Below are 25,579 nucleotides of genomic sequence, written 5' to 3' on the forward strand. Positions count from 1 at the left end.
GCCCACAAGTTGAAAACCATGAAACTGTTCTTACTGCCGCGGATCATAATGATACTGCGAGTCCACCAACCAGGATCCTTCTAGTTGTGAGATCAGCCATCCCTGATCATGAAAGGGTCCGAACAGTCATGCGAAGGCCTCCACCTATCCCACTAGTTAAGCTGACCAGCTCATCTCAATCCACGAAAGCCCATTATTGGAGTAACTCCACACAACCGAAGATCTACCATCCATTAGCAACTGCTAACCCAACAATCGCCGCCGATAACTTACAAAGTTCGGACTCCGTGTCCCCAGAGCTTCCTGAAATCACATTGATCGTGATCTACCCATTCTCTGTTAGCTTCGTCACTAAACAAAAGCTCGCAACATACCGTGTTCGTCCCCGCGACAATCGTGCCCGAAGGAATCGACACATCATACACCTCGCCAAGCCCCCGATAGGCTCCGCGAGTGACGCCCCGAGAATCAAGATTCGTCGGGGCTGCTGGCGCGCTCCCGGTATAATTGTTGATCTAATCTCGAGTTAGTACAGTTACTAAGACCATTCGAAAGGGGGAGAACCGTCGCCTGGGGCCGTCCGCCGGCAAACGACAATGTCGGCCCAATCCGCAGAGTCGCTGCTCCGGTCTGAGAGAGGATGTCGCGGTAAACTTGATAGTGACCGTGTTGTTGACGCTCTTGAACACGGCCATTGGAAAGTCGGCCAGGGCGGAGCTACCGATGGTGTAGGTCAGAGGACCCCAGGAGGACATGCGCGAGTCGGAGGGATGCATGCGAAGCTGGTTGGCTGCGTTGCGGAAGCCGGTTGGTCTGGGCAATTAGCTGCTGATACACTATCTCAATCATGTTGAGCTAGGGAACATACTGCGCGTCCCATTCGCCGATTTCGAAAATGGTGGTACCCGTCTTTACAGACCCCGAAATATTCTTCGTTGTGGTCGAGTCGGCCGTCACGGTCACGGAGCTCGTGGCTACGGCGTACTCATCCTAGTAGTAGACCATGGTGTAGGTGCCCGGCTTCATGGCAGAAGCGGTAAAGCTGTCGCTTGAGCTGATGTAGGTCCAGTATCGTGCAGCATCGTTATACCTGCTCCCTATCAATGTGAGATCATCGGTAAGAATGCAGGGCGAGGCTCACCGATGCCTGTACCATTTGCGCGATTCTGGGTCAGCGTCCTTTGTTCGAGACACTCTTCCCCTCTCCCGACCGCGTCACGGCGGAGCAGGTCGTACTCAGTAACTTACCGCTTGAGTCGTGTGGCAAGTGTGAAGCAGCAGGCTTGACCGGTTCAATGAAGAGGGCGAGTTGGATCTGGAGCAAACGTCTAGAGGCCTTGATGGCAAACGCCGGACTTGGGACCGCAGGTTTGAATATAGCATACAGGAGCCTCAGGCGAAGGCGGGCTTAGAGACTGTGCGGGTAGACGAGAGGCAGGCGCTGATGGCGATGCTACGCTCGATGCAGGTTTTCAGACCCGAGGAGAGAGCATTTGCACAGGAGGTTTGCAACTCGCTGTGGATGAGAGATTGGGGTCGGCCGGCTCTGGAAGAGAGCTGGCATAGGTATTCGAGATACGGGGGTGAAGGCGTAAGAAAATGTTTTTATCACCGTATTGGATGACTATGATGGAAGGACATTTGTCAGAATATGCCCCCCTGGTGTATTATGCTGGGGGATCCTTCGGTTATCGATTGTCAGATCGTTGTCATGTCGTGGACTGGTTGATTGATCCATTCACTGATGCATCTAATCGCGTCATAGAAGTTTGACAGTCTGGAGTCCCTTCGCACCACAACCTTCTCTGCTTATATCTACTATCCAAGTCAAACATACAGATTAGAACGAATGAGCGCTATCAGTATATTCTGCTTCCGAGATCACACCTCTTCGTGTATACCTGAGAAGAACGAATCTGAGGCTCGTAATGCAGTGATCAAGCGTTCACCTGTATCTAAAGCTTTTCTCGTACCTTTGCCTACCCGGGTTTCCCACATTGTATCATCTCAATCAACAGCCGAGGTATAAAAGTTTACCACTGACCCCACATTCGCAGCTCCCAAAGTACTTCAGGAAAGTGGAAGAAGAGACCTGTAGCGGTGGAGAGCGGCACTCATAGCTAAGATCTCTGCATCCCTCTGCGCGACAGTGAATAGTAGGTCCTGGAGAAGTACCTTGTGTTCATCACTATAATCACATGCAGATCTGCTAGGGCCAGTCGAATGACTGCGGATTGGTTTCCCACTATTACTTACCTCTAGCTCCAAATAAAAAAAGGTGTTTACCAACAAAATTTGTGATGCATCGACAAGTGGATACGGATGTGACACATGAAGACACTGATAAGAGTCGACTCTTTGTGGTTTACTCCACCAAAACAGAATCCAAATCCATAGAGAAAATTTGGTATAATTGACTTTGTTCGTCCACATCAGCTGCTCGAAGCCTCGATTGGTGTGTTCCATTGCTAGGTGCGCGTTGCACCCTGTCTTCGCAAGGCGTTGATATTCGGTTATAAAGGGTGTAAGATGGACCAACTCGCCTTCGGCTTGAACTCAACACATTTGGAATCAGAGCATTTGACTCGTGTGACATACAAAAGTTAGGCAGATCTGACTGTTCTAATATCAATGGTGGCGCTTGCAGCTTCTGCTGTGCACAATTCTGACAACTCGTTGTGCATAGTTACAGATTGTACAGAGAGTACAGATCCGAACCCACTACTATGGAGACTTACCCTTTTGGGTTTCCAGAAACATAGCCCACAGAACCAAACAGCAGCTCATTTGATGATGCTTTCATCAATTCCGTGCAGGGGTTGGGCTCATCCCTGCGCAACATTCCAGCAATAGAAGGCGAACACAAAGGCGGCAACCCCTGGTTACCCGCACAGCTCACCGACCCTAGCCGTCTTTGCTGTTTGTTTGTTCCAGTATCAGGGTAACAAAAACAGCATGGCTCAGCTCGCTTGGCAGATCTAAGTCTTGTGCATTCTGTTGCGATCTCCCCTTCGTCATACAAGCGAGACACATTCACAGCCGAAACCATCGAGCTCAGAAATATGCTTGTGGTGCGTATATATAGGGAAACGCTACATGGCGTTGATAATGGCTCTCAGGGTATGTTCGCTTCGTCCTATGAGCACCCTCGCCTACTGCACCCGCTCGTCGACATAGACTGTGTCAAGCAACATGTATACGAAGATATCATGTCTTGCAGCAATCGGGATTGCTTTGCTACCCTCCTGTGTGGTCGGACAGGGAAAGAAAATTCCCTTCGGTCGCGATGTGCAAATACTAGCAGAGCTCGGAATAGAGCCGGATATCGACCGTCCCGAGCACGCGACTGTGCATTCAGCCATTTCACACTCGGCAATGTTGACGGTAAAAGACGAGTACATCACGGTATGGTCGAAGCGGTGGTTACTCCGTTATGTGAATCTGACGTCCGCAGATCCCAATCGATCACACCAATTCGTCGGCGGGTACATACAAGAATCGATTCTGGGTTAGCGACGAGTTCTACCAAGCTGGGAAACCGATCTTGGTGTACGACGCTGGAGAGACAGACGCAGCATCCGTCGCTGGGGCGCACCTCACGTCATCGTTATCATTCTTCAGATCAACCCTGCAGGAGTTCAATGCCATGGGCATTGTTTGGGAGCACAGGTCGGTCCGCCCACCCGAGAAAGTTGACGGCTTGAAGTGCTGACAAGTCAGATATTATGGCAAATCGACTCCATTCCCTGTGAATTATAATACCCCACCAGAGCATTATAAATACCTCACAACCAAGCAAGCGCTTGCAGACATCCCGTATTTTGCACAGAATTTCAGTCGGAAAAGCCATCCTGACGTCGATCTCACGCCAAAAGGTACCCCCTGGATAATGATCGGTGGCTCATATGCCGGGATCCGTGCGTCCTTGACTCGTAACGAATACCCGGATACCATCTATGCTGCCTGGTCCTCCTCAGCACCAATACAAGCCGAAGTGAACATGACAAACTATTTTGACCAAGTCCACCGGGGATTAGTAGCGAGTGGGTGGACTAACTGCACCAAGGATATACGTGCCGGGCTAGAATATATCGACGAACAGCTATCGAGCAATGAGACAGCAGGGGCGATGATGCAGCTGTTTCTCGGGCCGGGAGCCGAGAAGAACACAAACGGGGACTTCACGGCGGCTTTAGTGGCCATGTACGGGAGCTTCCAGTCGTACGGGATGAATGGAGGTTCAGCAGGGCTGGGGGCGTTCTGCGAGTACATGGAAACCGATCCGAACACCAACCAAAGTGCCGGTCCCGACGGATTGGCCCCGACGTACGGCAAGCAATATGTGGCGGAGCGCTGGGCGGCTTGGCCTGTGCTAACCGCCTTGGTCAACCAGAATATGGACACCAATTGTAGGGGCCTGAATTCAAGCCTCGCACAGGAATGCGATTTGAGCAAGCCGTATGGCGACCCTTCGGCCATCAGCTGGACCTGGCAGTACTGCACAGAATGGGGGTTTTACCAGGCTAACAACGCAGGTCCTCATGCGCTGCTCTCAAGTTACCAGACACTTGAGTATCAGCAATATATCTGCAATCGGCAGTTCCCCGACGCCATCAAGAAGGGGCTATTACCGCCTCAGCCTCTGACGGACCAGACCAACCGGGACTTTGGCGGATGGTCCATCCGCCCATCGAACACCTACACTAGTGGAGGAGAATTCGATCCGTGGCGGACATTGTCCGTTCTCTCGACAGAGGACACGGCGCCCCAAGGCATTCGGATTTCAAACGATATCCCGCCCTGTGGGGTAAAGACCAATGAAGATACGGTCTTTGGATACCTCATGGAGAACTCAGAGCATTGTTTCGACTTTCAGATGCTCCCCACGGCGGGAAAACTGTCACGCGGACTGTTCACCTCGGCGCTGTTGCAGTGGCTACAGTGCTTCGGAACAGGAGCGGGGACGTCGCCCAAGAGTTGAGAGAGGGGGGGGTTATAGAGTCGAATCAACCAGGCTTATGTACATAAGAAGTCACAATTCATAATCCAAAATTTGCAGCAAATAGAAAGAGCGTTCAGAAGGCGGGGGATGAATAATGGATGCACAACCGTGTGGAAAGCGACTGCCTCTTCCCTCATACTAACTAACCCGTTCCGGAGATGCTTGCGATGTTAATCCCGACCCCGGCCCATGACGAATGCCATGTCGATTCCACATCTTCCTTTCCAATCATTTCTGCGCTTGATCAGTTAGACTGACCATCTCTTGCGCCTCCGGCTGCTACAATCTCATTAACGTACTCCTTATAGTGAGTATGAGTAGCTCTTGGGGCGGTTTGGGACATGTGCCTCCACCAAATTCACCCCCGTACTGCACCGTCCAGGGGCCTTTGACTTAAGTATAAATACTTCATTTTTTCTTTCAGACCACTCACAATTGTTTGAAATTTTCTCCAAATTATCTGATTTCTACTGTCGTGAATATCAGTCCCACCGATAGCATGCTGGCTCCAACCGTCCTGTTCATTGGGGCAATATACCTGACATACCACATCCTACGCTCCTTTCAACAAGCATTCAGGAACCGCAGAACAGCAAAATCACTGGGCTGTGAGCCTCCCCAGAAAGTCCCATCAGACCCTTTGGGTCTTATGAATTTCTTCGAGCTCGCACAAGCAGCCAAGGATAGCCGGGTGGTTGAGGCTATAGCCGGATACTACGATCAGTATGGTCCCACTTACAGCTTAACCGGGCTGGGCGGAGTGACAATTGTGTCCACAAGTGAGCCTGAGAACCTGAAGGCGCTTCTAGCTACCCAGTTTCATGACTTTAGTCTGGGCACGCGGCACCGCGAGTTCTATCCGCTACTCGGGGACGGAATTTTCACCCTGGATGGTACGGGCTGGTCGCATGCCCGGAGCTTGTTGAGGCCGCAGTTCACGCGGGATCAGGTAATGACTACCTTGAACAGCGCGTTTCATGGCTAAGCACTAATCATGCATAGGTGGCTGATCTAGATTTGATGGACAGTCACGTCTCCCGACTAATCGAACTGATTCCAAAGAATGGGATTGACTTCGACATACAGCGTCTCTTCTTCCTGCTGACTATCGACTCGGCAACACATTTCCTATTTGGCGAGCCCGTCAACGCAATGCACTCTTGCGGTCAGACAGGTGTATTGGAGAAGACGGCCGTTGGAGATGCACAGGGCTTTGCTGAAGCATTCAATTTGTCGCAGGAGTATTTGTTCACTCGCAACCGATTCATGGGTCTGTACTGGTTGATCAACCCCAAAAAATTTCAAGATGCTTGCAGACGCGTGCACGAAGTAGTCGATCACTACGTCCAGCTGGCCCTTGAGTCCAAGAAGAATCCCGACAAGAGTGAGAGCAGATATATCTTCGCTGAGGCGCTGGCGGCGGAGACGAATGACCCAAGGGTGCTGCGTGACAACATGCTCAATATCCTTTTAGCAGGTCGCGATACGACCGCCAGTTTGCTGAGTTCTGCTTTCTTCTACCTGGCGCGTCATCCCCATGTCTGGGACCGGCTTCGGGGGGCTATCATTGAAGAGTTTGGGGACAGTTTGCATCCACGAGGGAAGATCACGCAGGGCAGATTGAAGGATATCCCGTACTTGAGATATTTCCTGAACGAAGGTCAGCGTTTTCTCATGTTATATGGGAACGAGTTTTGATACTGATGACCTCACAGTCCTCCGATTATTGCCTCCTGTACCATTCAACTTTCGTGTGGCCGTCAAAGATACTTCACTTCCGGTAGGCGGCGGTCCGGATGGCAAGGCCCCAATATTCATTCGCAAGGGTCAGCTCGTCACATACTCTGTTTATGCGATGCATCGTCGAGAGGATCTCTACGGACCTGACTCAAGGAGCTTCAGGCCCGAACGTTGGGAAGAGGGTGCCAGTCGAGGCTGGGACTTCTTGCCGTTCAACGGCGGACCTCGGATCTGTCTTGGCCGTGAGTGTGCCCTCCAACTTGTCCCTTCCAGCCCGTGTTAGGTGAATGCTAAGCTGTCAATGATAGAACAATATGCCCTCACTGAGGCGAGCTATACCCTGGTCCGCTTGCTGCAGCAATTCGATGGGATCGAGAATGCCGCACCGGCGGTGGAGGAACCCAGAATCATGTCCAATCTGACGTTGTCGCATTTGCATGGGGTGAGTATTCGACTGTATCCAGCGATGTCGTAGGATTTGGCAATCGTGTGATACCTTTCTTTTCGATTCTCTGTGTATCTATGCAAACGTTGTCTGGGCGATTAAGCACCTCATCTTCAGTGAGACAAGTCTATATTGACGCGGGTGGAGCTGGATGCTACTCTCCCCTCATAATTCTGAGACATAACTATACACAAAATGCTACATTTCCCTGCAGATCCTGCCGGTCTTCTGTGCTAATGAAACATCTGACGTATCTTCTCTTCCATATGTGTATTGCTTTCTGCTGCCTTGCTCCAAGTCATGTCTCGGGAATTGCTCGGGAGTATATGCAAACGCTTAACTCTTCACAGATCCTGCCATGCGGGATGCAGCATTGCCCACTACAGGATCACGAACGTGCGGGAATATGCGACCTCGTGAGTACAAACCGGAGCAAAGCCATATTATCCTCGGCTCTAGTCTTCTCGCTCTACAGGAAAGAGGATATCAGAAGGAGTCGTGTGATGTCAAGTCGAGGTGTTGTACCGACCAGCAACGCCTAACGGAAACGGACGATCATGATGTCAAGAGATCGGCTGCCACAACAAACGAACGAACAAAACGTTAAAATTGATGCTAGAATTTGGGGAACTGATCGACAAGGGGCAAGAGTATCAGACGGTTGCTTAGGTTTACTTGCACGATAGCACTGCCATAACGTCAGCTTACACCGTACCGAGTCTTTCTTTTGCATGCTGGCTGTGGAGAGAACAAGGTGCTTGTTTCTATAATTAAGCCAAATCAATCCACTTCCTTGGGTTGACACGGGAATATGGTTCACGATGGAAATCAAGATTTGACTTTCAGGGACCAATTGCATAGATTTTTGCATAAATTTTTGCATCAAATAGACATCTGTCTGCGGGGTAAAACAATGAAGATGAAGTCCTGAAAACCCATCTGTTCATTTACAACTGCATGGCAAGCGATCGGGATCGACAGAAGTAGATGAGGATCGACTGGTTTCAAGTTTGAGGTTGTTGCAACTGTGTGCAATACTCCAATCTCTATACAGAGTACAGTGAAATAAGATTAAAATAGAAATCAGAGTTTTCATGTCGCATATTGTCGTGAGAATGGAGTTTGTTTGGCCAGTTTCTTACAGACGGGAAGATAGATCTTGTGGTGTTGTATTAACCAGCCTCACTGTCTTCCTACCCACTGCAAGATGGGCAGATTTCCTTGTTGTGGGGGGGAATCCACCACACAACAGAGTCCACAGACTGACAGACAGACAGAGAACATGAAATGTCTCAGCATCCCCGCCCTGTTGTGCCAATCATTGTGCGTCTCCGACTTCGCCGCCCACAATCGCTGACTGATTGTCCCGGTGTTAATCACGTTGATCTGTTGAGGGCCAATCGGTCGTGGCCGGCGCTCAAGCTTGAAGGCAGCGGAGTCTCCGACTCCATCTTCATGGTTGTGAGTGGGCCAGCCAAGTCTCTTGCTCCCTCTCTTCTGTCTTTCGCCCCCATCATTCAATGGAACTTCTCCTCCAGCTTTGCCAGTGTGTTCCGTACCAGTGCTTCCCGTACGGCCGGTAGTCTACATTCTTCGTCCACTGGCGGTACCTGGGGCAGTGCCAAGTTACCCTGCATCCCCAAAGCTAGTTCACCACTTTAGTTCCTTTCCCTACTCCGTACTCTCTTGTCCTCTCATGTGTTCATTGACTTTGTTCTTGCTTTGGTTCCTCTGATCTCCATCCATCTTTTCCTCCTTAGGAAATTCGTCTTCGACGGCCTTGTTCCCCACCGGATTTTGTGGGAGCGTTCGCTGCTCGATACTTAAACACCCCGTCATTCCCATTGACATTCTCCTTCAGCATCACACAGCAATCCTGTACACTTTACACCATAATATCTACTTTTGTACAGCATTCTCATATTTCTAATTATCAACCATCCATCTTATTACTCGCGACTATGAAGTTTCTTGCTCCCCTTGCTCTGCTCGTGTCCGCGGTGGCAGCCAGCCCTATCCTTCAAGCTCGCGATACCGCGAAGAGTTTCTACCTCAAGACCTCCGGTGCTGCCAACGATGCTCACAACAACCTCTATGTCTACGCCTACCACACTGGTGCGGGCTTCAACGATGCCGTGCTCACCGCCGAGAAGTCCACCGCCCGGACCGTCACCTTGAATGGCACCAACGCCCAATTCGACCTGGGCACCACGCTTCCCTGGGGTTTCAAGATGGGTGCCGACACTAACTATGCTTGTCAGTTTTCGCCTCTCTGCTTGAGGAGATTTTAGTTCGTCAAACGCTAACCTCGTGTTATAGCATGGGAACCCGTCCAGATCAATGTCGGTTACGGTGACGAAGGTTTCTCCATCAACGGTACAAGTCTCGAGTGGTCGGAGCAGAACGGTTTCGGCGGCTGGTTGGGTGAGTGAACCCCGAATACCCAAACTCAATCATCTAGAAGACCTTTGTCACTAACATATTCGTTTCTTTTTCTGTCCTAGTCTGCGAATGGTACCACAACGCTCCTCAGCTCTTCTGGCTCTACAAATACATTCCGGCCACAGTCCCTTCCTCCTGCGACAAGGTTGATCTTACCGTTGAATATTCCTCATGAGGACCCGACACGAGGGACACACATGATAACGAACGCTCGTGGTTGACGAATCATACGACGCAAAGATAAAGATCGGGAGAACACACGCCACCTTCTCTGCGGCTTGACGCTCCAAGATCTGTTTCAATACGACGACGGTCAAGATTTTTCTGTGATGCTCATGCTAATTAATCGTAATAATGACCCGCGAGGACGATGATGGAAAGTGATGTAATAATGTGTGATTATACCATAGCGTTCTGCGCGTTGAGTTTTAGTTGCCGTCAATGCATTTTCAGGGGAGAACTGAGGGAAATACATCGCCAGTGTTTGGTTACAGATTCATTTCGTATACATCCAGTGTATCAGCTAAATATCTGCGAGTTATCGAGCCGGGCGGGGGGGCGCCAATAATTGGCAATAGTGGCTTGTAGAAGTGCAGGACACCGCCCGCAAGGAATACTTGGGAGGTGCAAGGGCATGCACAACATTTCTTCTAAGAAGTGCGTGCGTCATGACATCCAAGAGCAACCCCAGGGCTACAGGCAACTAAAGAGATCCTGGAGGTGAATAAATGCCTTGTAGCCTGAGGCCAAAAGTCACCAAAAATAGCTGCGTGTCTCACAAACGGCTCAATCGGGTTAGTGAGTGGCCCAGGGCCTCACTCCTTCTTGCTAGTCTCTCTCTTTCTCTCGCCTCTCGTGTTCTGCTGCGCCTGACTGTGTGATCTGCTTCAACCCTTCTTCTGCTCTTGCATCCTCTTATTCTTCTGCGTCGTCCTCAGTCAAGCGTCAGTCGCTTCTCCGTCACCATCGTTTGCAGTTTTGTTGAGCGCAGTATCCCCGTCACTCGCTTTGTTTACCCTCTCCGACTCTCGCTGGACCCTGCCGATAATCTATCAGCCGATCTGCATGTTTCAGGCCCGCTGGCCTAAAAAGAACGCCCGCCTTCTGCAGTTCCATCGTCTTGTCAATCTCTGGGCACCTTTCCCATCACCATTGACTGCATTGTCCACTTAATCTCGATCGCTCGACACATTACATCTTACACTACCTGAAGGATTAACCACCTTCCCTGCGACGGGTCCCACGTCGATCGGACCCTGAATTTTGCCAAGGGGGATTCACTCGACCCCTCTTGTTTTAACCACTCTCTTCAACCTCTGTCGACACAGCTTAAACAATAACCATGCGGTTCCTATACCTTCTTCCTGCCTTGTGCATACTCTTCTTGCTAGGAACAATCTCATCAGCGTTCCCATCTCCTGGAGAGGAATTGGCGCACGGCCAGTTTCTGCGGCGAGCTGGTTAGCACCCCAACCCCTAAATGGAGGCTCACTGTGGCAACATGTATACTAACTTTCTCGAAGACACCACGGCCGCCGAAAGTGCTACCACTGGACAAGCCGCCACGACGGGCAAAAGTGCAGCAAAAACTGATTCAGCTACCGATTCGGCCACTGACTCCGTCACGGAAACCGCTTCAGGGACGCAAGCAACAGGCAAAGCCACCGGTACTGCGACCGGGACCGCGACCGGGACCGACACGAACAGTGGCACTGAGACGGGATCCTCGTCATCCTCCACCAAGAAGGGCAGCACGAAGACGACATCGAGCAACTCGACGACCACCAATGCCTGGGCGGGTGGTATTTCGATGTTGACGCCCGCGACGACCATTACGACATACTACAAGATTGGCAATGCTGCCACGTTTGCGTGGAACTATACCTCGCTGGACGTGACCCCGACGGCAGTTAATGTCATCGCCTCGTGCAGTCTGAACAGTCACAAGTACACGATCACGCAGAACATGACCGTTAAGGAGACCAACAAGGTCGTTTGGGATACGGGAGAGTACAAGGCCAATGCGACGGTTCCGCTGTTGACCGCATCGTACACGCTGATCGTCTGGGATGCCAGTAAGGCGATCTCGGACACGGCCAAGGGTGGTCATCTCAGCGCCGCCAGTTACACGTTCGCCATGTACACTCCGCAGGCGTACACGCCCCTGACCGGTTCGTGCCTTCCTCCTATGTCCTTTCATGGGAAATTGAGCTAATTTGTGTGAATTTGCAGGATTTGTATGCGCTACTTGCAGCGGTGCCCTATCAGAAATCGAACGACAATGTCTCAAGTTCGTGTTCGGCATGGTCCTCATTACAATTACCACCTTCACCTGGTTCGCTGGCGATTTTGGAGTTTTCTCCACATAGTGGGACAGCTATGGGGCCCATCTGTATCGATGTTATGAAAGCAATCTCTTCTTCCTCCGTTTCTGTCCAAAGACTCAGCTCGCAGCAAAACAAATGTATGTAATCCTGCATCATGTCGCCGGTTGTTGGTTGTTGATTTATGCATTCATCAAAGCGAAGGGTTTTTGTTCCACCATTTTTTTCATGAATAATAGCGATATTTTTGACTTTTCCTGATGGCTCCTTCTCCAGGTCATGTTGTCTCGGTTGGCGAGTTTTCGTTCTTCTTGACTGTGTTATCTCTTAATGTGTATTGTTGGTATTAGATTGATGATAGGTCTTTTGAGATGTTGGTTAACAGGTGTGCATTTTCTGTATCCCAGCGAATTCTATTGTAGAGGGGGCTGTAAATATGAAGTACTATCGGAAAGGTACTCAATGTGCTGAAATTTGTACTTACACTGTATGTATGTATGTATACGTCTGCATATGCATATTTGTGCATGTAACGTGATGCAATGGGGTTCGAACCCTCTTGCAGTTAGAAGGAAAAAGGTCTGCAAGGATGGAGATCTGCGATGTACACGTCCAGAGTGTTCCCTGGAAATTGTGATGAGTGCATGATGGGCTAGTTTGCATCCTGAAACGCTGGGTTGTGGTTCTTACTGGGACATTAATGCTGACTCCCGCACAGCGAAGGGGCAGCATGATTCTTGTCACAGTATCTTACACCGTGTTTCTGACTTGGTGTGACTGACTTATTTGAGGCGGAGGCGATTCGGATGGACTTTTACGATGTCTTCCACAGAGAAGGGATATAGTTCCCAGAAATCTCTTTTCTTTCGGTGGAACTAGGGTGACCAGGGTATACAAGTGGATGATATTCCTCAGGCTCAATTCCGCGTACGTGAGATATGTGCAGGCTAGCTAATTTATCTATCTGTTTATTCACAGTAGTTTCTGCTGCTTCGCGTGGGTGACAATAGATAAGTATCGTGACACCTTCTTGTTTGATGGTATTCAATACAGGTTGCGGTGTGTGTTTCTGAGTCAGCAGGCGCAGGATTGCGTGGGTGTGATTGGATCTAGAGGGATTGGACCTAGAGGGATTGGATGTTGAGGTCGAGATCAATGCGGATGTGCAGATAGTCTGAATGTAGTCGGTGGATTCCCAGGCCGATGGGGTTGGCCTGCGCTTGACGCAAAGGCTTGTTGATAGCCCTGTCCCTGAGACAAGAATAGAGTCTCCCGCGGGGGAGAAAGGTGGTCGTCTCGGCGTGGAACTCATTGCGCTAATGGGCGTAGACGGGCTGGAGTAGCGGATTGATGGATAATATCGGTTCGAGAACGAAAGAAGTATTATGAGTAGTGCTTGTTGTTAACGAAGCTGTACATTCACTCAACACAGCTGGGATGATATGCCTCCCAAACAGTTGTTGACTGGCCATCCACAGATGGAACGGTCTTCGGCTTGCGGACTGCTGGTAACTGAGCTGCATTGTCTGTCATCTTGTTGCATTTCATGCAAGGCGTCTGTTTGATGTTGGCGTAGGACGATATCATGTCCTGTCACTGCATTAACAATTCATCCTCAAAAAGCACCCTCGGGCCAATACTCACAAGCAGATAGAGAAGGTCCCACTGCCGGGGCCGCGAGTTCAAGCACTGCAGGACAGCCCCCTCGAGCTTGGAGACCGGCTGTCCCGGCGACGCCTTGCTGGTGATGCGCCAATCCGGGATCCCATGGCTTTCCAGTCCCTCGACAGTGTGGACATTGAGAATCATTCCGGCCTTTACAAGCGCTACCAGGACCGACGCCGTGTTCATGTTGCTCACTTGTACCCGCACGCCGGGCACGTTCCTCTGGGCGAAACCCTCCGCAATCGCCCGCCAGCCACCCTCCGTGGCCTGAATCTTCGACCGTTCCGATTCCTCCTCAGCGCTCCGTCGCTCCGCCTGCTTTGCTTGCTCCTCTTTGACCAGCCCCTCGAGCAGCACGTCATAGTCCTCCTCCCACACCCCCCTCGGCTGCAGCAGCTGACCACCGTTATTCTGGATTTGGGTGTCCACCCGATCCCAGACGGCTTTCATCTCTGAACTGCGCCACAGAGTCTGAAAATCGGCCACTTCGCTCACACCACTCTGCACGCACTGCTTGAGTTGTTCGAACAGCGCCCGCGGGGAGGATACTCCCACCTGCCCGGTGGCCATTCCGGGATTGACGGTTGATTTCAAGGGTTCCAGTAACCGTCCCGGCAGCAGTGTGCGCAGCTGATGAATCTGTTCCGATGTCAGTAAATCGTTTCCCGCACCCAGATAGCAGGAAATGAACGGGCATTATCTGTTCGAACATACCATTCCTTCCAGCCTCTGAAGCTTTGCCAGCGATGATACGAGCTGCATCTCAGTATCCCAAGCGTCGCTGTCTGTGGCGACGACGGTGGGCTCGTTCATGTTTTCCGTGGACATCTTCAGGTCATGCGGGGGTGCTGTCATCTCTGGCACGACGATGGGCATTCTAGGGGGATTCGGGCCAGACTTAGGAACTGTGGCCATGATGTCTCGTGACCTGATTGAAGCTCAATCGGGATCGGGGCAAGGGAAGTGTGCTACACATAGAAGGGTGACGCCTCAATGAGCGTAGATTGAAGCAAAGACTGAGAAAGGCTGGATGAACGAATTACCCTCTGACTAGTATCGAAGCCCCTCTTAGAAGTGCATCCTCACTCAGTTTTAAGTTTCACTGTTAAACAAGCCAAACAGGTTAGCGTTCGATTATAGTGATCACTTATTGTGCTATCAAGTGAAATAAATAGCTGCCAAGTCGGTGCGCGTGTGACGGCCGAGGAACTCACGATCTGCTGAGAGTAGGTTGGGCCTAGCCACATGCACAAGCCACATGCGGCAGAAATCGATAGCCATGCTTCTACCGCCTTAAATGCCGCCTGAAGTGGTTAGTTAACCACTAACTATTAACTAACTAGTTAGTTGACTGACACTGTTAGTCATGAGTACCCTACGTAAGTAGCCTCCCACGTCACAAATGTGGGCTTTGGCCCGTGTGTTGCCCTCTTTAAACTATGGAGTATGCGAAAGATGACATGGTCCACTGAATGTGCATTGATGGTGGTGGTGGTGGTGGCTTTCTATGCGCGGGGTACAATTGACTTTGAAGTACTGTGTGTGTGTGTGTGTGTGTACTGTACAATGCATGCCACTGTTGCTCTCGACCGTATGGTTTGCAAAAGTGTCGGTTTCCAAGAGAATGCACTCTTGCTACCTCGAAGGGAGGGATGTCTAGCTGAAGCAACCACTATACTGTAGCTTATACTCCGTAGTGTGTATGCTTTCTCTAGGGCCCTTCCTAGCAAGCGAACCAACTGCGAACGCCCTCAAACGCTCAAGGGGGTAGATGCAAACTTCCCAAATAGAGGCAGATCGTCGACGGGGAGCTGGCTGCTCAGAAAGAGGCTGACCAACTCGATGGGCATCATATAACAATGCTGTGATTACAAGGACATGAAAGCTCAATACGGCCTGGATTCCATTCACAAAAGTAATATCACCATCAATAGTCTAAAGAACTCAATGGCAGCTGCCTGTGAATAATTGTAGCCACAACCTAACCCCACAGAGGCGCAAAACATACAGACCTCTGCCGATTCACAATAAGACAAAACCTTCTCGCGACTTGCACCTTGCATCTTTTCTGCTCCTTCGTGGTTGGCTTCGGTGCGGTGCGCTGGAAGCCTGATCAGCCCTCTTGACAGGCACCTTGGGTTCGGTCTCCGTCGTCGAAAATCGTCATCACCCATCTGAATTATTAGGCGAGAGGCAAAGACGCTTGTACCGGAGTAGTCGTGAGATCAGAAGATTTGAGTTGGGTCTGTCCGGAACCATCCAAGTGCGGGAGGAAATTCCAGAGCCTGAGGCCGTCGGCGGATTTTCCCCCTCCTCTTCCTCCCTCCCAGTCAGTTGGACAGCAGCACAGAAAGAGGTACGTACTGTACAGTCAGTATCTCCACCTCCACCCCAGCCAACCCTTCCCGAACTCCTCTTCCCTCTCTCTCTCGCTCTCTCTCTCTCTCCTTCCTTTCCTCTTTCTTTTCCTCCTCCGCACTTTTCTCTGGCTGGATTTCATTCCAGTTCTCCCACAGTCATCTTCGGACTGTGTGCATTTCTGCCTGGATTCCTCTCCTAACCGGGACTTCCAGCCAGTCCTTTCTCTATCTCCCCCCCAACCCCCCTGCGCGTGTCAGCTGCCCGCATCGGTACTGGTTGCTGCGTCGCACTCACCCCCAAGTCCGTCATTGTGTATTGCGACCGCCCACCTCCGTACGGACACACACACACTCTTCGCTCTTGATCCCTCTTGACCAGCTCCACAACCTGTCATTCGGAACATGACCTCCATCATTGTCTAGATCTATTTGCTCCATTTCATCTTCTGCTCTGCCTCGCTCGGTGACTCAACTTATATACTTGTCTGGCTTGCTGGTGTGCCGCGTCGTCTCCGCCTGATTGCGCTACGTGCGTCGGTTGTCCCCGCCTGCTATCTAACGCCCCGATCGTGGTGCATGTGCGCTGTCGACAGAGGTAGATGATCATCGAACTCCCGATTTGATCTGTCCTTGCTAGCTTCTCAAGTGGGCGTCGCCAGCAAGTACGAAGAGTAATGGATCCCCAGTGGCAGCCTTACCAGGATCCCTTAATGGGTCACTCGGCGCAGTTCAACAACGGCCTGACGTCGAATCCACAACAGCACCTAGCCTCAAAATACGGCGGCCAGCCACAACACTCGCAGCCACCGGTCGGATACTCCTACGAGCCCTTCCAATCCCCTGCCGCCTCTGCGAAACCCTCCTCGACCGTCACAAACTCCAAGACTGTTTCGATGGCCTCGTCTCCAGCTGCCACGCCACGTACTCGGGATTATGTCACCGATGCGGATACCACCATGGAGGACGCCGATCCGTATAACCGGGCCAAATACTCGACCCGACCAACCCATCACAGTCGCCCTTCCTCCCAGTATTTCTCACACGAAGAGTCATCGGCCGCTCGCAGATACTCGCCGGGAAACGTCTTGTCGTCGCCCATGTCCTCTTTCAACGCCAGTCCTGGGAAACACAACTCGTACGCATTCCCGCCCGGCCCCAATCAGTCGCGACGCTCGCCGACCAGGGCGCCCAACTACGCTTCACCCCCTCAGTCATTTCAGTCACCGCCGTGTAAGCAAAACCTACTCCCTTTGTGGTTGTTGTTGTCACTTCGCCCTTGCTAACCTCTTGTTCGGCAGCCGGTTCGCGACCGCCCAGACTGCCCCCTCTGCAGCCCACTGATATGAGCCCCGATCAATTCTATCCACCCTCTGCGGGCTCTCAGCTTAGCGCAGCTCTCGCGCAAGACGGTCGATCTCCTCGTTCTGCTTCTACATCAGGTGGCGGTCATTTGCCCGGTCGAGGACCAATCCCGAAATTTCAGAAGATCAAGTCAGTGCAGGAACTGCAGCCGCGCCTGAATGCACAGCCTCCGTTTAGACGTGCCAACCCCGAAGGCGGCTTCATCAGCGTATGTATCCACTAGTTTGGAGCTGTATAGAACTGTTCTCACACTTTTCATAGCCCCTCCAAGCGTTGACCACGCATCTTCCGGCCACTTACCGGATCTGCAACCCCGGCTTCAATTACGAGTCGTCAAGAAATCCAAGGCGTGTTCTAACGAAACCCAGTAAAGGCGTGAAGAATGATGGCTACGACAATGAGGATAGCGACTATATTCTTTATGTCAACGATATCCTGGGCAGTGAGGAAGCAGGTCACAAGTGAGTCTTTGGGAATACGGTCCTATTGCAGATCATGGGGGCTTTTCAGCTAATATTCTCAGGAATCGCTATCTTATTCTCGATGTGTTAGGTCAGGGTACTTTCGGACAGGTCGTGAAGTGCCAGAACTTGAAAACGGGAGAGGTTGTGGCCGTCAAAGTCATCAAGAACAAGACCGCCTATTTCAACCAGAGCATGATGGAGGTGTCAGTTTTGGATCTGGTATGTTCAATTCCTCTAATCACTTGCTCGTTTTGCTAATATCTCGGTCACAGCTTAATAGCCGATACGACAAGAACGATGATCACCATTTGCTCCGATTGAAAGACACCTTCATTCACAGACAACACCTTTGTCTTGTTTTCGAATTGCTCAGTGTCAATCTCTACGAATTGATCAAGCAAAACCAGTTCCGAGGTCTTAGCACGACCTTGGTGCGCGTATTCGCCCAGCAGTTGCTCAATGCTCTGAGTCTCCTAAACAAGGCGCATCTGATTCATTGTGACCTGAAACCGGAGAATATCTTGCTGAAAAAGTTAGTCGTCGGCCCACAAATGTAGACCGTTCAAGCTGACGCCAAGCTTCTGCAGTCTGGAAAGCCCCATTATCAAAGTGATTGATTTCGGTTCAGCATGCGACGAACGGCAAACTGTCTACACTTACATCCAATCCAGATTCTACCGTTCGCCGGAGGTCCTTCTTGGCTTGCCGTACGTCCCACTGCAATCATCCCCCGCTTAGCCCTGTCCCATTCTGGACGGCACGACTGACACTCCCCTAGCTATTCCTCTGCAATTGATATGTGGTCACTTGGGTGTATCGTTGTTGAACTTTTCTTGGGTCTTCCACTCTTCCCTGGTTCTTCGGAATACAACCAAGTCTGTCGAATTGTGGAGATGCTGGGTCTTCCTCCCACATGGATGCTAGAGATGGGCAAGCAATCAGGCGAATTCTTCGAGAAAAGTCATGATGAATTCGGCAGGAAGACGTATCGCTTGAAGTCCCTGGAGCAGTATTCTCGTGAGCACAACACCAAAGAACAACCGAGCAAGAAGTACTTCCAGGCTTCGACCCTTGAGGAGATTATTCGCAGTTATCCGATGCCGAGGAAGAACATGAAACAAGCGGAGGTTGAAAGAGGTGCGCTCCCTAATCCTTTCTTCCCCGGCTACGTGGACTAACATCTCTCAAGAACTCAACAATCGGGTAGCTTTTATTGACTTTGTTCGCGGTCTGTTGAGTATCAATCCGCTTGAGCGCTGGTCACCGCAGCAAGCCAAGTTGCATCCTTTCATTACCCAGCAGAAGTTCACTGGGCCATTTGTCCCACCCATGAATCTGAAGTATTCATCCCTCAACAAGACTGTGGCTCCTGGGATTCAACAGCAGCAGCAAGCAGAGGCAGCCAGTAAACAGCGAGCGGCACAAGCAGCACACGCTCAGAGCGCTGCGCAGAATGCATACAATATGCAGTTGAATCAGTTCCACACGCCAACGCATGCCCAACCGCCACCCATGTACAACGGGATGTATGCTGGCCACCAGCAAGGTGCTCCCCCTCCGTATCCCAACCAGCCGCCCGCCTACGGTCACCAGATGAATATCATCCCCGGCCAGATGCCGCAACAGCAATACGCACCGTCGCAGACCCTATACGCCCAAGCAACTACGAGAGCCGGCCGACAGCGTGCATCTACCATGGACCCCCAGGGTGGAGGCATTCCGCCAACCATCCAGCGCGTGGCTAGTCATCTCGATCCTAACGCACCGATCAGACTGCAGCCGAGCCCTGCGTACTACCCACCTCCACCAGATGGATATGTCGATGCCAACTCAGCCAATCAAAGACGTCGAGGAAGCCGCACTGGTGGCACCAGGAACCGAGACTTCATCCGAACCCTTGAAGATGGCGTCTTAGGGGGCGAAGGCTTCATGGGCCAGAATCAGTGGCACTGAGTGTGATGAGCTCGCTGGCAGTTTGGTAGCACCTGGAAGGGTGCATCAGCAATTGCTGACTAAAAGTTCCATCGAGTGAGCACATGCTTTATGTGCGTCTACCACGAGAAAGAACAGACATATAGCTGTTCTAGTGTGTCCTCCTTTAATCGGAACCTGCAGGTATCTTTCTCGGTCTTTGCGCCGCCAGGTATTCCACAGTTGGACCGTCCTTTCAACAGAAAAGTCCCCGTCGCACCACCTTGCCCTTGATGCTGTCTGCTTCTTGTCGGTCAGCACGGCAATCATTCTATTTCCTTGGCCTGCTGCGTCCCGTGGGATAGAATGGAAGGAGATCCCGTGAGACTCCGATCTCATTATAGCGACTAGCACGGAGTCCTAGTCAAGCGTAAAGCGCCTTCCGGTGTGGCATGTCGGGATTAGTTCTCCGATCGTCGACGGGTTCAAGTGTCTGTGATGCTCTTTCTAGGTTTTATTGTCTCCCGTGTCAATTCTCAGATCATGTCTGTGGTGGGTTTTCGGCATAGCCAGGAGTATTGGAAAGACCTCGATTTATGTCTCCTTTATTATAGTACTTGCTTTGTTTTTGTTCACTTTTCTGATTATGCCGCGCACAATCTGCACGGGAATGCCTCTGTTGTAGCGCCAATGCGTCGAAATATTTGTGTTTTCTTCTTCGTCCTGATTCTCTCTTTGTTCTTGTACCCCTCTTTGTTTCTTCTGTGCAATTGAGGAGAGAAAACATGGCTTATAGCTTGGATATCTGAATAAGGAAATGCGGTATATGAGGACAGGCAGCGAAAGGCATGAAAGCATATAGAAGTGACCGAATATAAGTTTAATTGGCAGGGCCAGCATTGACAATCTCCGCAATATCGAAATTGAGATGGCGGAGTCTAGAAAGAGAAGCGGGCGGGATGGGTTGTCTATTGCCCGATACGGTTAGGTGTGGCCTCGCTTAAATTTCGTGTGTGGCTCGCGCAGCCCAACCTCTGCGGCTCCCGCCGTACCCTCACAACTGAATTTGCTCCCTAGGCAAAGGATACAGACCGACTGGCTCTGAGGGATCTACGCTTCCATCCCTGAACGACTGTGCGTCACGCCCGATTTTTTCGTGACGGCAACTTTTCGACTCGCGCGATTTTTTCGGTTTCTGAGCGTTCGGAAAGGACACCCCAACCACACCCGCAAACATGTCGCGTTTCTTCTACGGTGGCGGTAGCGACAGCGAGTCCAGCTCGTCCGACGAGGAGGAGCTCTACAGTGATCGTGAGGAGGAGGAGCAGTCGGAGGAGGAATCCAGCGAGGAGGAAGAGGACTCTGAGGATGAGTCCTCTTCCGAGGATGAGGGCGCCGGCAAGACTGGTGCCAATCGTTTCATGAAGAACGTCTCGGACAGCGAAGAGAGTGAGGATGAGGAGAAAGTGACGGTCGTCAAGAGTGCCAAGGACAAGCGGTTGGAGGAACTCGAGGGTACCATCAAGTTGATTGAAAATGCTGAGAAGATCAACGACTGGGCGGTCATCTCGACAGGTGCGTTTGGACTAAGCTCTTCAATAGATGGACTTGCTTCCGCAATCGTCGCTCGGGAGCAGGGAGGAATAGCGCTGGTTGGATGCTAATTTGAAATGACATTGTACAGAGTTCGATAAGCTGAACCGCCAGGTTGTCAAGATCACTCAGTCTGGCCCCGTTCCCCGTGTCTACGTGAAGGCCGTTGCCGACCTCGAAGATTTCGTCAACGAGACCGTCACGAAGCAGAAGTCGGCGAACAAGAAGATGAACGCCAGCAACTCCAAGGGTTTCAACGCCGTCAAGCAGCGTATCAAGAAGAACAACAAGGATTACGCCGCTCAGATCGAGAAGTACCGCAGCAACAAGGATGGTTATTTGGATGGCTCCGACGAAGTTGTCCGCCCTGTTGTCAGCGCCCCCCGTCTCTCCAAGGCCGAGCGCTTCGAGGCTCCCGTTGCTGCTGCCGCTCCCACCACTGCCGCTGCCGACGATGGCTTTGCCACTGTTGGACGTGGTGGTAAGACCCTCCAGTACACCCCCGAGAGTATCCTCAAGCACCTCCGGGTCATTGTCGAGTCCCGCGGAAAGAAGAACACCGACCGTCTCGAGCAGATCCGCACCATGGAGAAGCTTTTGGAGGTTGCTCAGACTCCTTACCAGCGCATCCGTATCTACCTCACCCTCATCTCCACCCGTTTCGACCTCACCTCTTCTTCTTCCGGCAACTACATGGCCGTTGACCAGTGGAAGTTCGCCGAGCAGGAGTTCGCTACTCTTCTGTCTGTCCTTGAGAACAACCGCGACTACGTGGTGACTGAGGGTGCCGAGGAGTGGGAGGATGATGAGAAGCAGCCCCAGCCTGCCGCCGGCGAGACCCTCCACATTCCTGGCAGCATCGTCTCTTACGTTGAGCGCTTGGATGACGAACTCACTCGCTCTCTCCAGAACATCGATCCCCACACCGCCGAATACATCGACCGCTTGGGTGACGAGAAGCAGCTGTACACCAACCTGGTCCGCACCCAGACCTACGTCGAAGGCCTCAGCACCGCCGAGAAGAGCGACCCCAGACAGGACAGCATCAACAGAGTTGTTATGCGGAGATTGGAGCACATTTACTTCAAGCCCTCGCAGGTTGTCACCATCCTGGAGGAGGCCACTTGGAAGGCTCTCCCCACCGAGTTGGACACCAAGATTACCCCCCGTGCCAACGCCGGTGATGTTACCGAACTCGTCCAGACCCTTTGCAACTACCTGTTCAAGAACAGCGACGGTATCATCCGCGCCCGTGCGATGCTGTGCCAGATTTACTTCCTCGCCCTTCACGACCAGTACTACCGCTCTCGTGACCTGATGCTCATGTCCCACTTGACCGAGAACATCGCCAACTTCGACGTCAGCACTCAGATTCTCTTCAACCGCACTCTCGTCCAGATCGGTCTGTGTGCTTTCCGTGCCGGCCTAATTTACGAGGCCCAGACTACTCTCTCCGAGGTTTGCGGCAGCGGCCGTCAGAAAGAGCTTCTCGCTCAGGGCATCATCCTGCAGCGGTACTCCACTGTCTCCCCCGAGCAGGAGCGTCTGGAGCGCCAGCGTCAACTTCCCTTCCACATGCACATCAACCTGGAACTCCTCGAGTGCATCTACCTTACTTCGAGCATGTTTTTGGAAGTCCCTCTTATGGCTCAGACCTCTTCCTCCCCCGAGATGAAGCGTCGCGTCATCTCCAAGACTTTCCGCCGTATGCTCGACTACAACGAGCGCCAGGTCTTCACCGGTCCCCCCGAGAACACCCGTGATGGCGTCATCATGAGTGCCAAGTTCTTGGCCGCCGGCGACTGGAAGAAGGCCGCTGAGATGCTCAACTCCATCAAGATCTGGGACTTGATGCCCCAGCCTGAGAAGGTCAAGGAGATGCTGTCCCAGCAGATTCAGGAAGAGGGTCTCCGCACCTACCTCTTCACCTACGCTCCCTTCTACGACAGCCTGTCGATCGCCACCCTGGCTACCATGTTCGAGCTCCCCGAGAAGAAGATCCAAGCCATCATCAGCCGAATGATCTCTCACGAGGAGTTGGCCGCGGCCCTGGACCAGGTCAACGATGCCATTGTCTTCCGCAAGGGCGTCGAGTTGTCGCGTCTCCAGTCCCAGATCGTGACTCTGGCCGACAAGTCGATGAACCTCCTGGAGGCCAACGAAAAGACTCTCGAGCAGCGTACCCAAGGCATGGCCAACGCCTTCCAGCGCGATCAGGGCGCCGGCGCCCGTGGTGGCCGTGGTCCTCGAGGTGCTGGTCAAGCCCGTGGCGGGCCCCGGTTGCCTGGTGGCCAACAAGGCCGCCGCCCCGGTGGTCAGCAGTTCAGCGGTGGTGCATTGGGTGGAGCAATCAAGGCATAAAAGAAATGTTTTGTTAATGGCAAATTGATTTTTCTCATGGTTATAATGCTCAAGCTTCTTTCAATGTTCTGGGGTCTTTCCTTTTCCCTCTTCTTCCTCTCCTCCCTCCGCAGCTTAACGTACGATATTCCACGTGATGTTATCATTCCTCCCTTCGTCTTGCCGTCATGGGGCCACGTCCTTGCTCTATTTATGGTTGGGACAACTGTCTTCATCCTGGGCTCCGTTCTATCCTCCTTGCCCTTTGACTCGCATACCATACCTTTTTGTTTACTTCAACTTGCCAGATGAATATGACGTTTAGAATGAATGAGGGTGGTACAAAGGTTTCCAGGAGATGGAAACTTAAAATGATGTATGAAATCGAGAAGGTGAAATAGGAATTGCCAAAGACACTCGTCAGGATACGCCTGCGTATCTAATATTTCATGTAGGTCCGTAATCATCCAACATCATACAGCATGTGCTGCCAATCTCTGGCTCCAGCGTACTAAGATACATCTATATGGCGCGTCTTGACGTCAGATATTGTTCCTTTGAACTTCGAGATGAGCGCGTTTCCTTGCCATTGATAAGGTGCGGCTCCTTGATATTCGTGCAAATATATCCTGCATGGTTCAAGCACCACCAGGGGGCGTGACACTGGGAATATTTTACCGCGTGTTTGATGAAGCTTCTGACACCGTTGTGACAGTGTGTGTCTACAATGAAGCATCCTCCCTGATGGCCAAGCACAAGCCGTGCTCAACCACTATCATCCAACAGGTTCTGAGGCGACCAGTACTCATTCTCCTCTCCTTGAGCATCCAGCCAAACAAGGCCGTCCGCGAGTAGGTCATCGACAACCGTCTGCGCTCGCGCCTTCTCCCAGTTCAAGTTGGCCCGCAACATGGAGACGCTTACGTATCCCAAGACCTGAATTACCTCTAATACAGTCGACTGGTCCGTGTTAAGCTCCTTGGGGACAGAACGGATATATTGTTTCCTCCCGACTCGAATGATGGCGAGGCCCGGACCTAGCGGCCCGAGCGACTGCACCGCTCGAAGCACATCGTCACTATTTTTTGAACGTTCGGATCAGCTTTCATTCGTAGACGGTCAAATCGATGCATCAAATGGCCCTCTTACTCGGTAACCTCCAAGCCACTTCCAATGGCCTTGCCCTTACCGACTCGCTTGCGGCATTCTTCCACTCCAATCAAGCCCCCATTCTCACTCCGCGTCTCGCGGCAAAGCTCCACGACCCGCACTGCCACTTCAAAGTAAAAGTCATTCATGTCCCCACCCATGATCTGCGTCCAAAAGCTTGCATTCTCGCCGGCGCCTTTACGGGAGTTTTTGCCCTTGACATTGCTGCCGGCGAGGGGGTCGACACCGATGGCGTTGCACATGCGGGCGAACTCGGCTCGGAATGTCGGATTGGATTTGATCTTCGAGCCATGTTCGACCGCGAACGTATGGAGTAGGGATTGGAAGACGGAGAGCTGGGTCTGGAGGGAAGCCAGGTGCGCCGAGCGGAGAGTCGCGCCGTGGTTAGCGTATGATTGTGTGGTTTGATTACGATTGGCAAAAGCGCCTATTCCGACGCCACGCCGGGTAGCCATGATGTCTGCAGTGTAAGAATGTATGTATACGGGCTGGAGGTGCTTAGAGATCTGGGCTCTGGGGGAAGAGAGCGCATGTTGTCATATGCTCGAGGCCGGAAGTTAAGCCTAAGGCCGCAGCGGGACCCAGACTCTTATCAGCTGCGCTCACCTGACCCGAAAAAGCCCGGACTGAGATAAGGGCTACGCTTTCCCCAAAGCAGTAGGGCATGTTTTTTCTGCAGCTAACCCGCTCGGGACTAGCGTCCTGTGACCCACCCACAACCCATTTTTCTTGAAGATGCGCCGAGATTTCTGTTCTTCTTC

General features: G+C 51.8%; 10 protein-coding genes across 10 annotated transcripts; 6 read left to right on the plus strand and 4 right to left on the minus strand.

The window, feature by feature from the left end:
- Positions 1-3: 3 nt before the first annotated feature.
- Positions 4-1,573, minus strand: rglA (putative rhamnogalacturonase B). Its single transcript, XM_025579545.1, has 6 exons — positions 1,249-1,573; positions 869-990; positions 546-813; positions 375-515; positions 274-325; positions 4-223 (listed from the first exon to the last, which is right to left on the minus strand). Exons 1-6 carry the CDS (start codon positions 1,381-1,383, stop codon positions 171-173), a joined length of 771 nt encoding a protein of 256 aa, XP_025433161.1. The 5' UTR covers positions 1,384-1,573; the 3' UTR covers positions 4-170.
- Positions 1,574-3,192: 1,619 nt separating this feature from the next.
- Positions 3,193-4,981, plus strand: BP01DRAFT_364181 (putative serine peptidase, family S28; the record flags this gene model as incomplete). The annotated part of the gene is made up of 3 exons (XM_025576314.1): positions 3,193-3,405; positions 3,455-3,669; positions 3,721-4,981. The coding sequence occupies 3 exons, from the start codon at positions 3,193-3,195 to the stop codon at positions 4,979-4,981; spliced, it is 1,689 nt and encodes a 562-aa protein (XP_025433162.1).
- Positions 4,982-5,253: 272 nt separating this feature from the next.
- BP01DRAFT_336714 (cytochrome P450) lies at positions 5,254-7,469 on the plus strand. The gene is made up of 4 exons (XM_025573256.1): positions 5,254-5,951; positions 6,005-6,662; positions 6,718-6,984; positions 7,051-7,469. Exons 1-4 carry the CDS (start codon positions 5,502-5,504, stop codon positions 7,215-7,217), a joined length of 1,542 nt encoding a protein of 513 aa, XP_025433163.1. The 5' UTR covers positions 5,254-5,501; the 3' UTR covers positions 7,218-7,469.
- Positions 7,470-8,694: 1,225 nt separating this feature from the next.
- On the plus strand, positions 8,695-10,002 carry BP01DRAFT_336717 (uncharacterized protein). Its single transcript, XM_025573257.1, has 3 exons — positions 8,695-9,443; positions 9,507-9,611; positions 9,692-10,002. The coding sequence occupies exons 1-3, from the start codon at positions 9,149-9,151 to the stop codon at positions 9,802-9,804; spliced, it is 513 nt and encodes a 170-aa protein (XP_025433164.1). The 5' UTR covers positions 8,695-9,148; the 3' UTR covers positions 9,805-10,002.
- Positions 10,003-10,492: 490 nt separating this feature from the next.
- Positions 10,493-12,408, plus strand: BP01DRAFT_354954 (uncharacterized protein). The gene is made up of 3 exons (XM_025574569.1): positions 10,493-11,089; positions 11,153-11,800; positions 11,862-12,408. Exons 1-3 carry the CDS (start codon positions 10,972-10,974, stop codon positions 11,996-11,998), a joined length of 903 nt encoding a protein of 300 aa, XP_025433165.1. The 5' UTR covers positions 10,493-10,971; the 3' UTR covers positions 11,999-12,408.
- Positions 12,409-13,372: 964 nt separating this feature from the next.
- BP01DRAFT_292390 (RNA polymerase II mediator complex subunit MED27 domain-containing protein) lies at positions 13,373-14,533 on the minus strand (the record flags this gene model as incomplete). Its single annotated transcript, XM_025571691.1, has 3 exons — positions 13,373-13,543; positions 13,598-14,257; positions 14,333-14,533. The coding sequence occupies 3 exons, from the start codon at positions 14,531-14,533 to the stop codon at positions 13,373-13,375; spliced, it is 1,032 nt and encodes a 343-aa protein (XP_025433166.1).
- A 981-nt stretch (positions 14,534-15,514) lies between these two features.
- On the minus strand, positions 15,515-15,904 carry BP01DRAFT_354956 (uncharacterized protein). The gene has a single exon (XM_025574570.1). It carries the CDS (start codon positions 15,790-15,792, stop codon positions 15,526-15,528), a length of 267 nt encoding a protein of 88 aa, XP_025433167.1. The 5' UTR covers positions 15,793-15,904; the 3' UTR covers positions 15,515-15,525.
- Positions 15,905-16,652: 748 nt separating this feature from the next.
- Positions 16,653-20,212, plus strand: BP01DRAFT_411269 (putative protein kinase Yak1; the record flags this gene model as incomplete). Its single annotated transcript, XM_025578916.1, has 8 exons — positions 16,653-17,208; positions 17,277-17,548; positions 17,602-17,801; positions 17,864-18,023; positions 18,077-18,336; positions 18,392-18,511; positions 18,583-18,941; positions 18,994-20,212. The coding sequence occupies 8 exons, from the start codon at positions 16,653-16,655 to the stop codon at positions 19,755-19,757; spliced, it is 2,691 nt and encodes an 896-aa protein (XP_025433168.1). The 3' UTR covers positions 19,758-20,212.
- Positions 20,213-20,769: 557 nt separating this feature from the next.
- Positions 20,770-24,073, plus strand: nip1 (translation initiation factor eIF3 core subunit c). The gene is made up of 2 exons (XM_025577992.1): positions 20,770-21,290; positions 21,400-24,073. Exons 1-2 carry the CDS (start codon positions 20,951-20,953, stop codon positions 23,667-23,669), a joined length of 2,610 nt encoding a protein of 869 aa, XP_025433169.1. The 5' UTR covers positions 20,770-20,950; the 3' UTR covers positions 23,670-24,073.
- A 340-nt stretch (positions 24,074-24,413) lies between these two features.
- On the minus strand, positions 24,414-25,365 carry BP01DRAFT_336730 (ESCRT-II subunit protein SNF8; the record flags this gene model as incomplete). Its single annotated transcript, XM_025573258.1, has 2 exons — positions 24,798-25,365; positions 24,414-24,726 (listed from the first exon to the last, which is right to left on the minus strand). Exons 1-2 carry the CDS (start codon positions 25,271-25,273, stop codon positions 24,414-24,416), a joined length of 789 nt encoding a protein of 262 aa, XP_025433170.1. The 5' UTR covers positions 25,274-25,365.
- Positions 25,366-25,579: the final 214 nt, after the last annotated feature.

Source organism: Aspergillus saccharolyticus (assembly GCF_003184585.1).
Source record: "Aspergillus saccharolyticus JOP 1030-1 unplaced genomic scaffold BP01scaffold_8, whole genome shotgun sequence".
In the NCBI taxonomy this organism is placed as follows: Eukaryota; Fungi; Ascomycota; class Eurotiomycetes; order Eurotiales; family Aspergillaceae; genus Aspergillus; species Aspergillus saccharolyticus.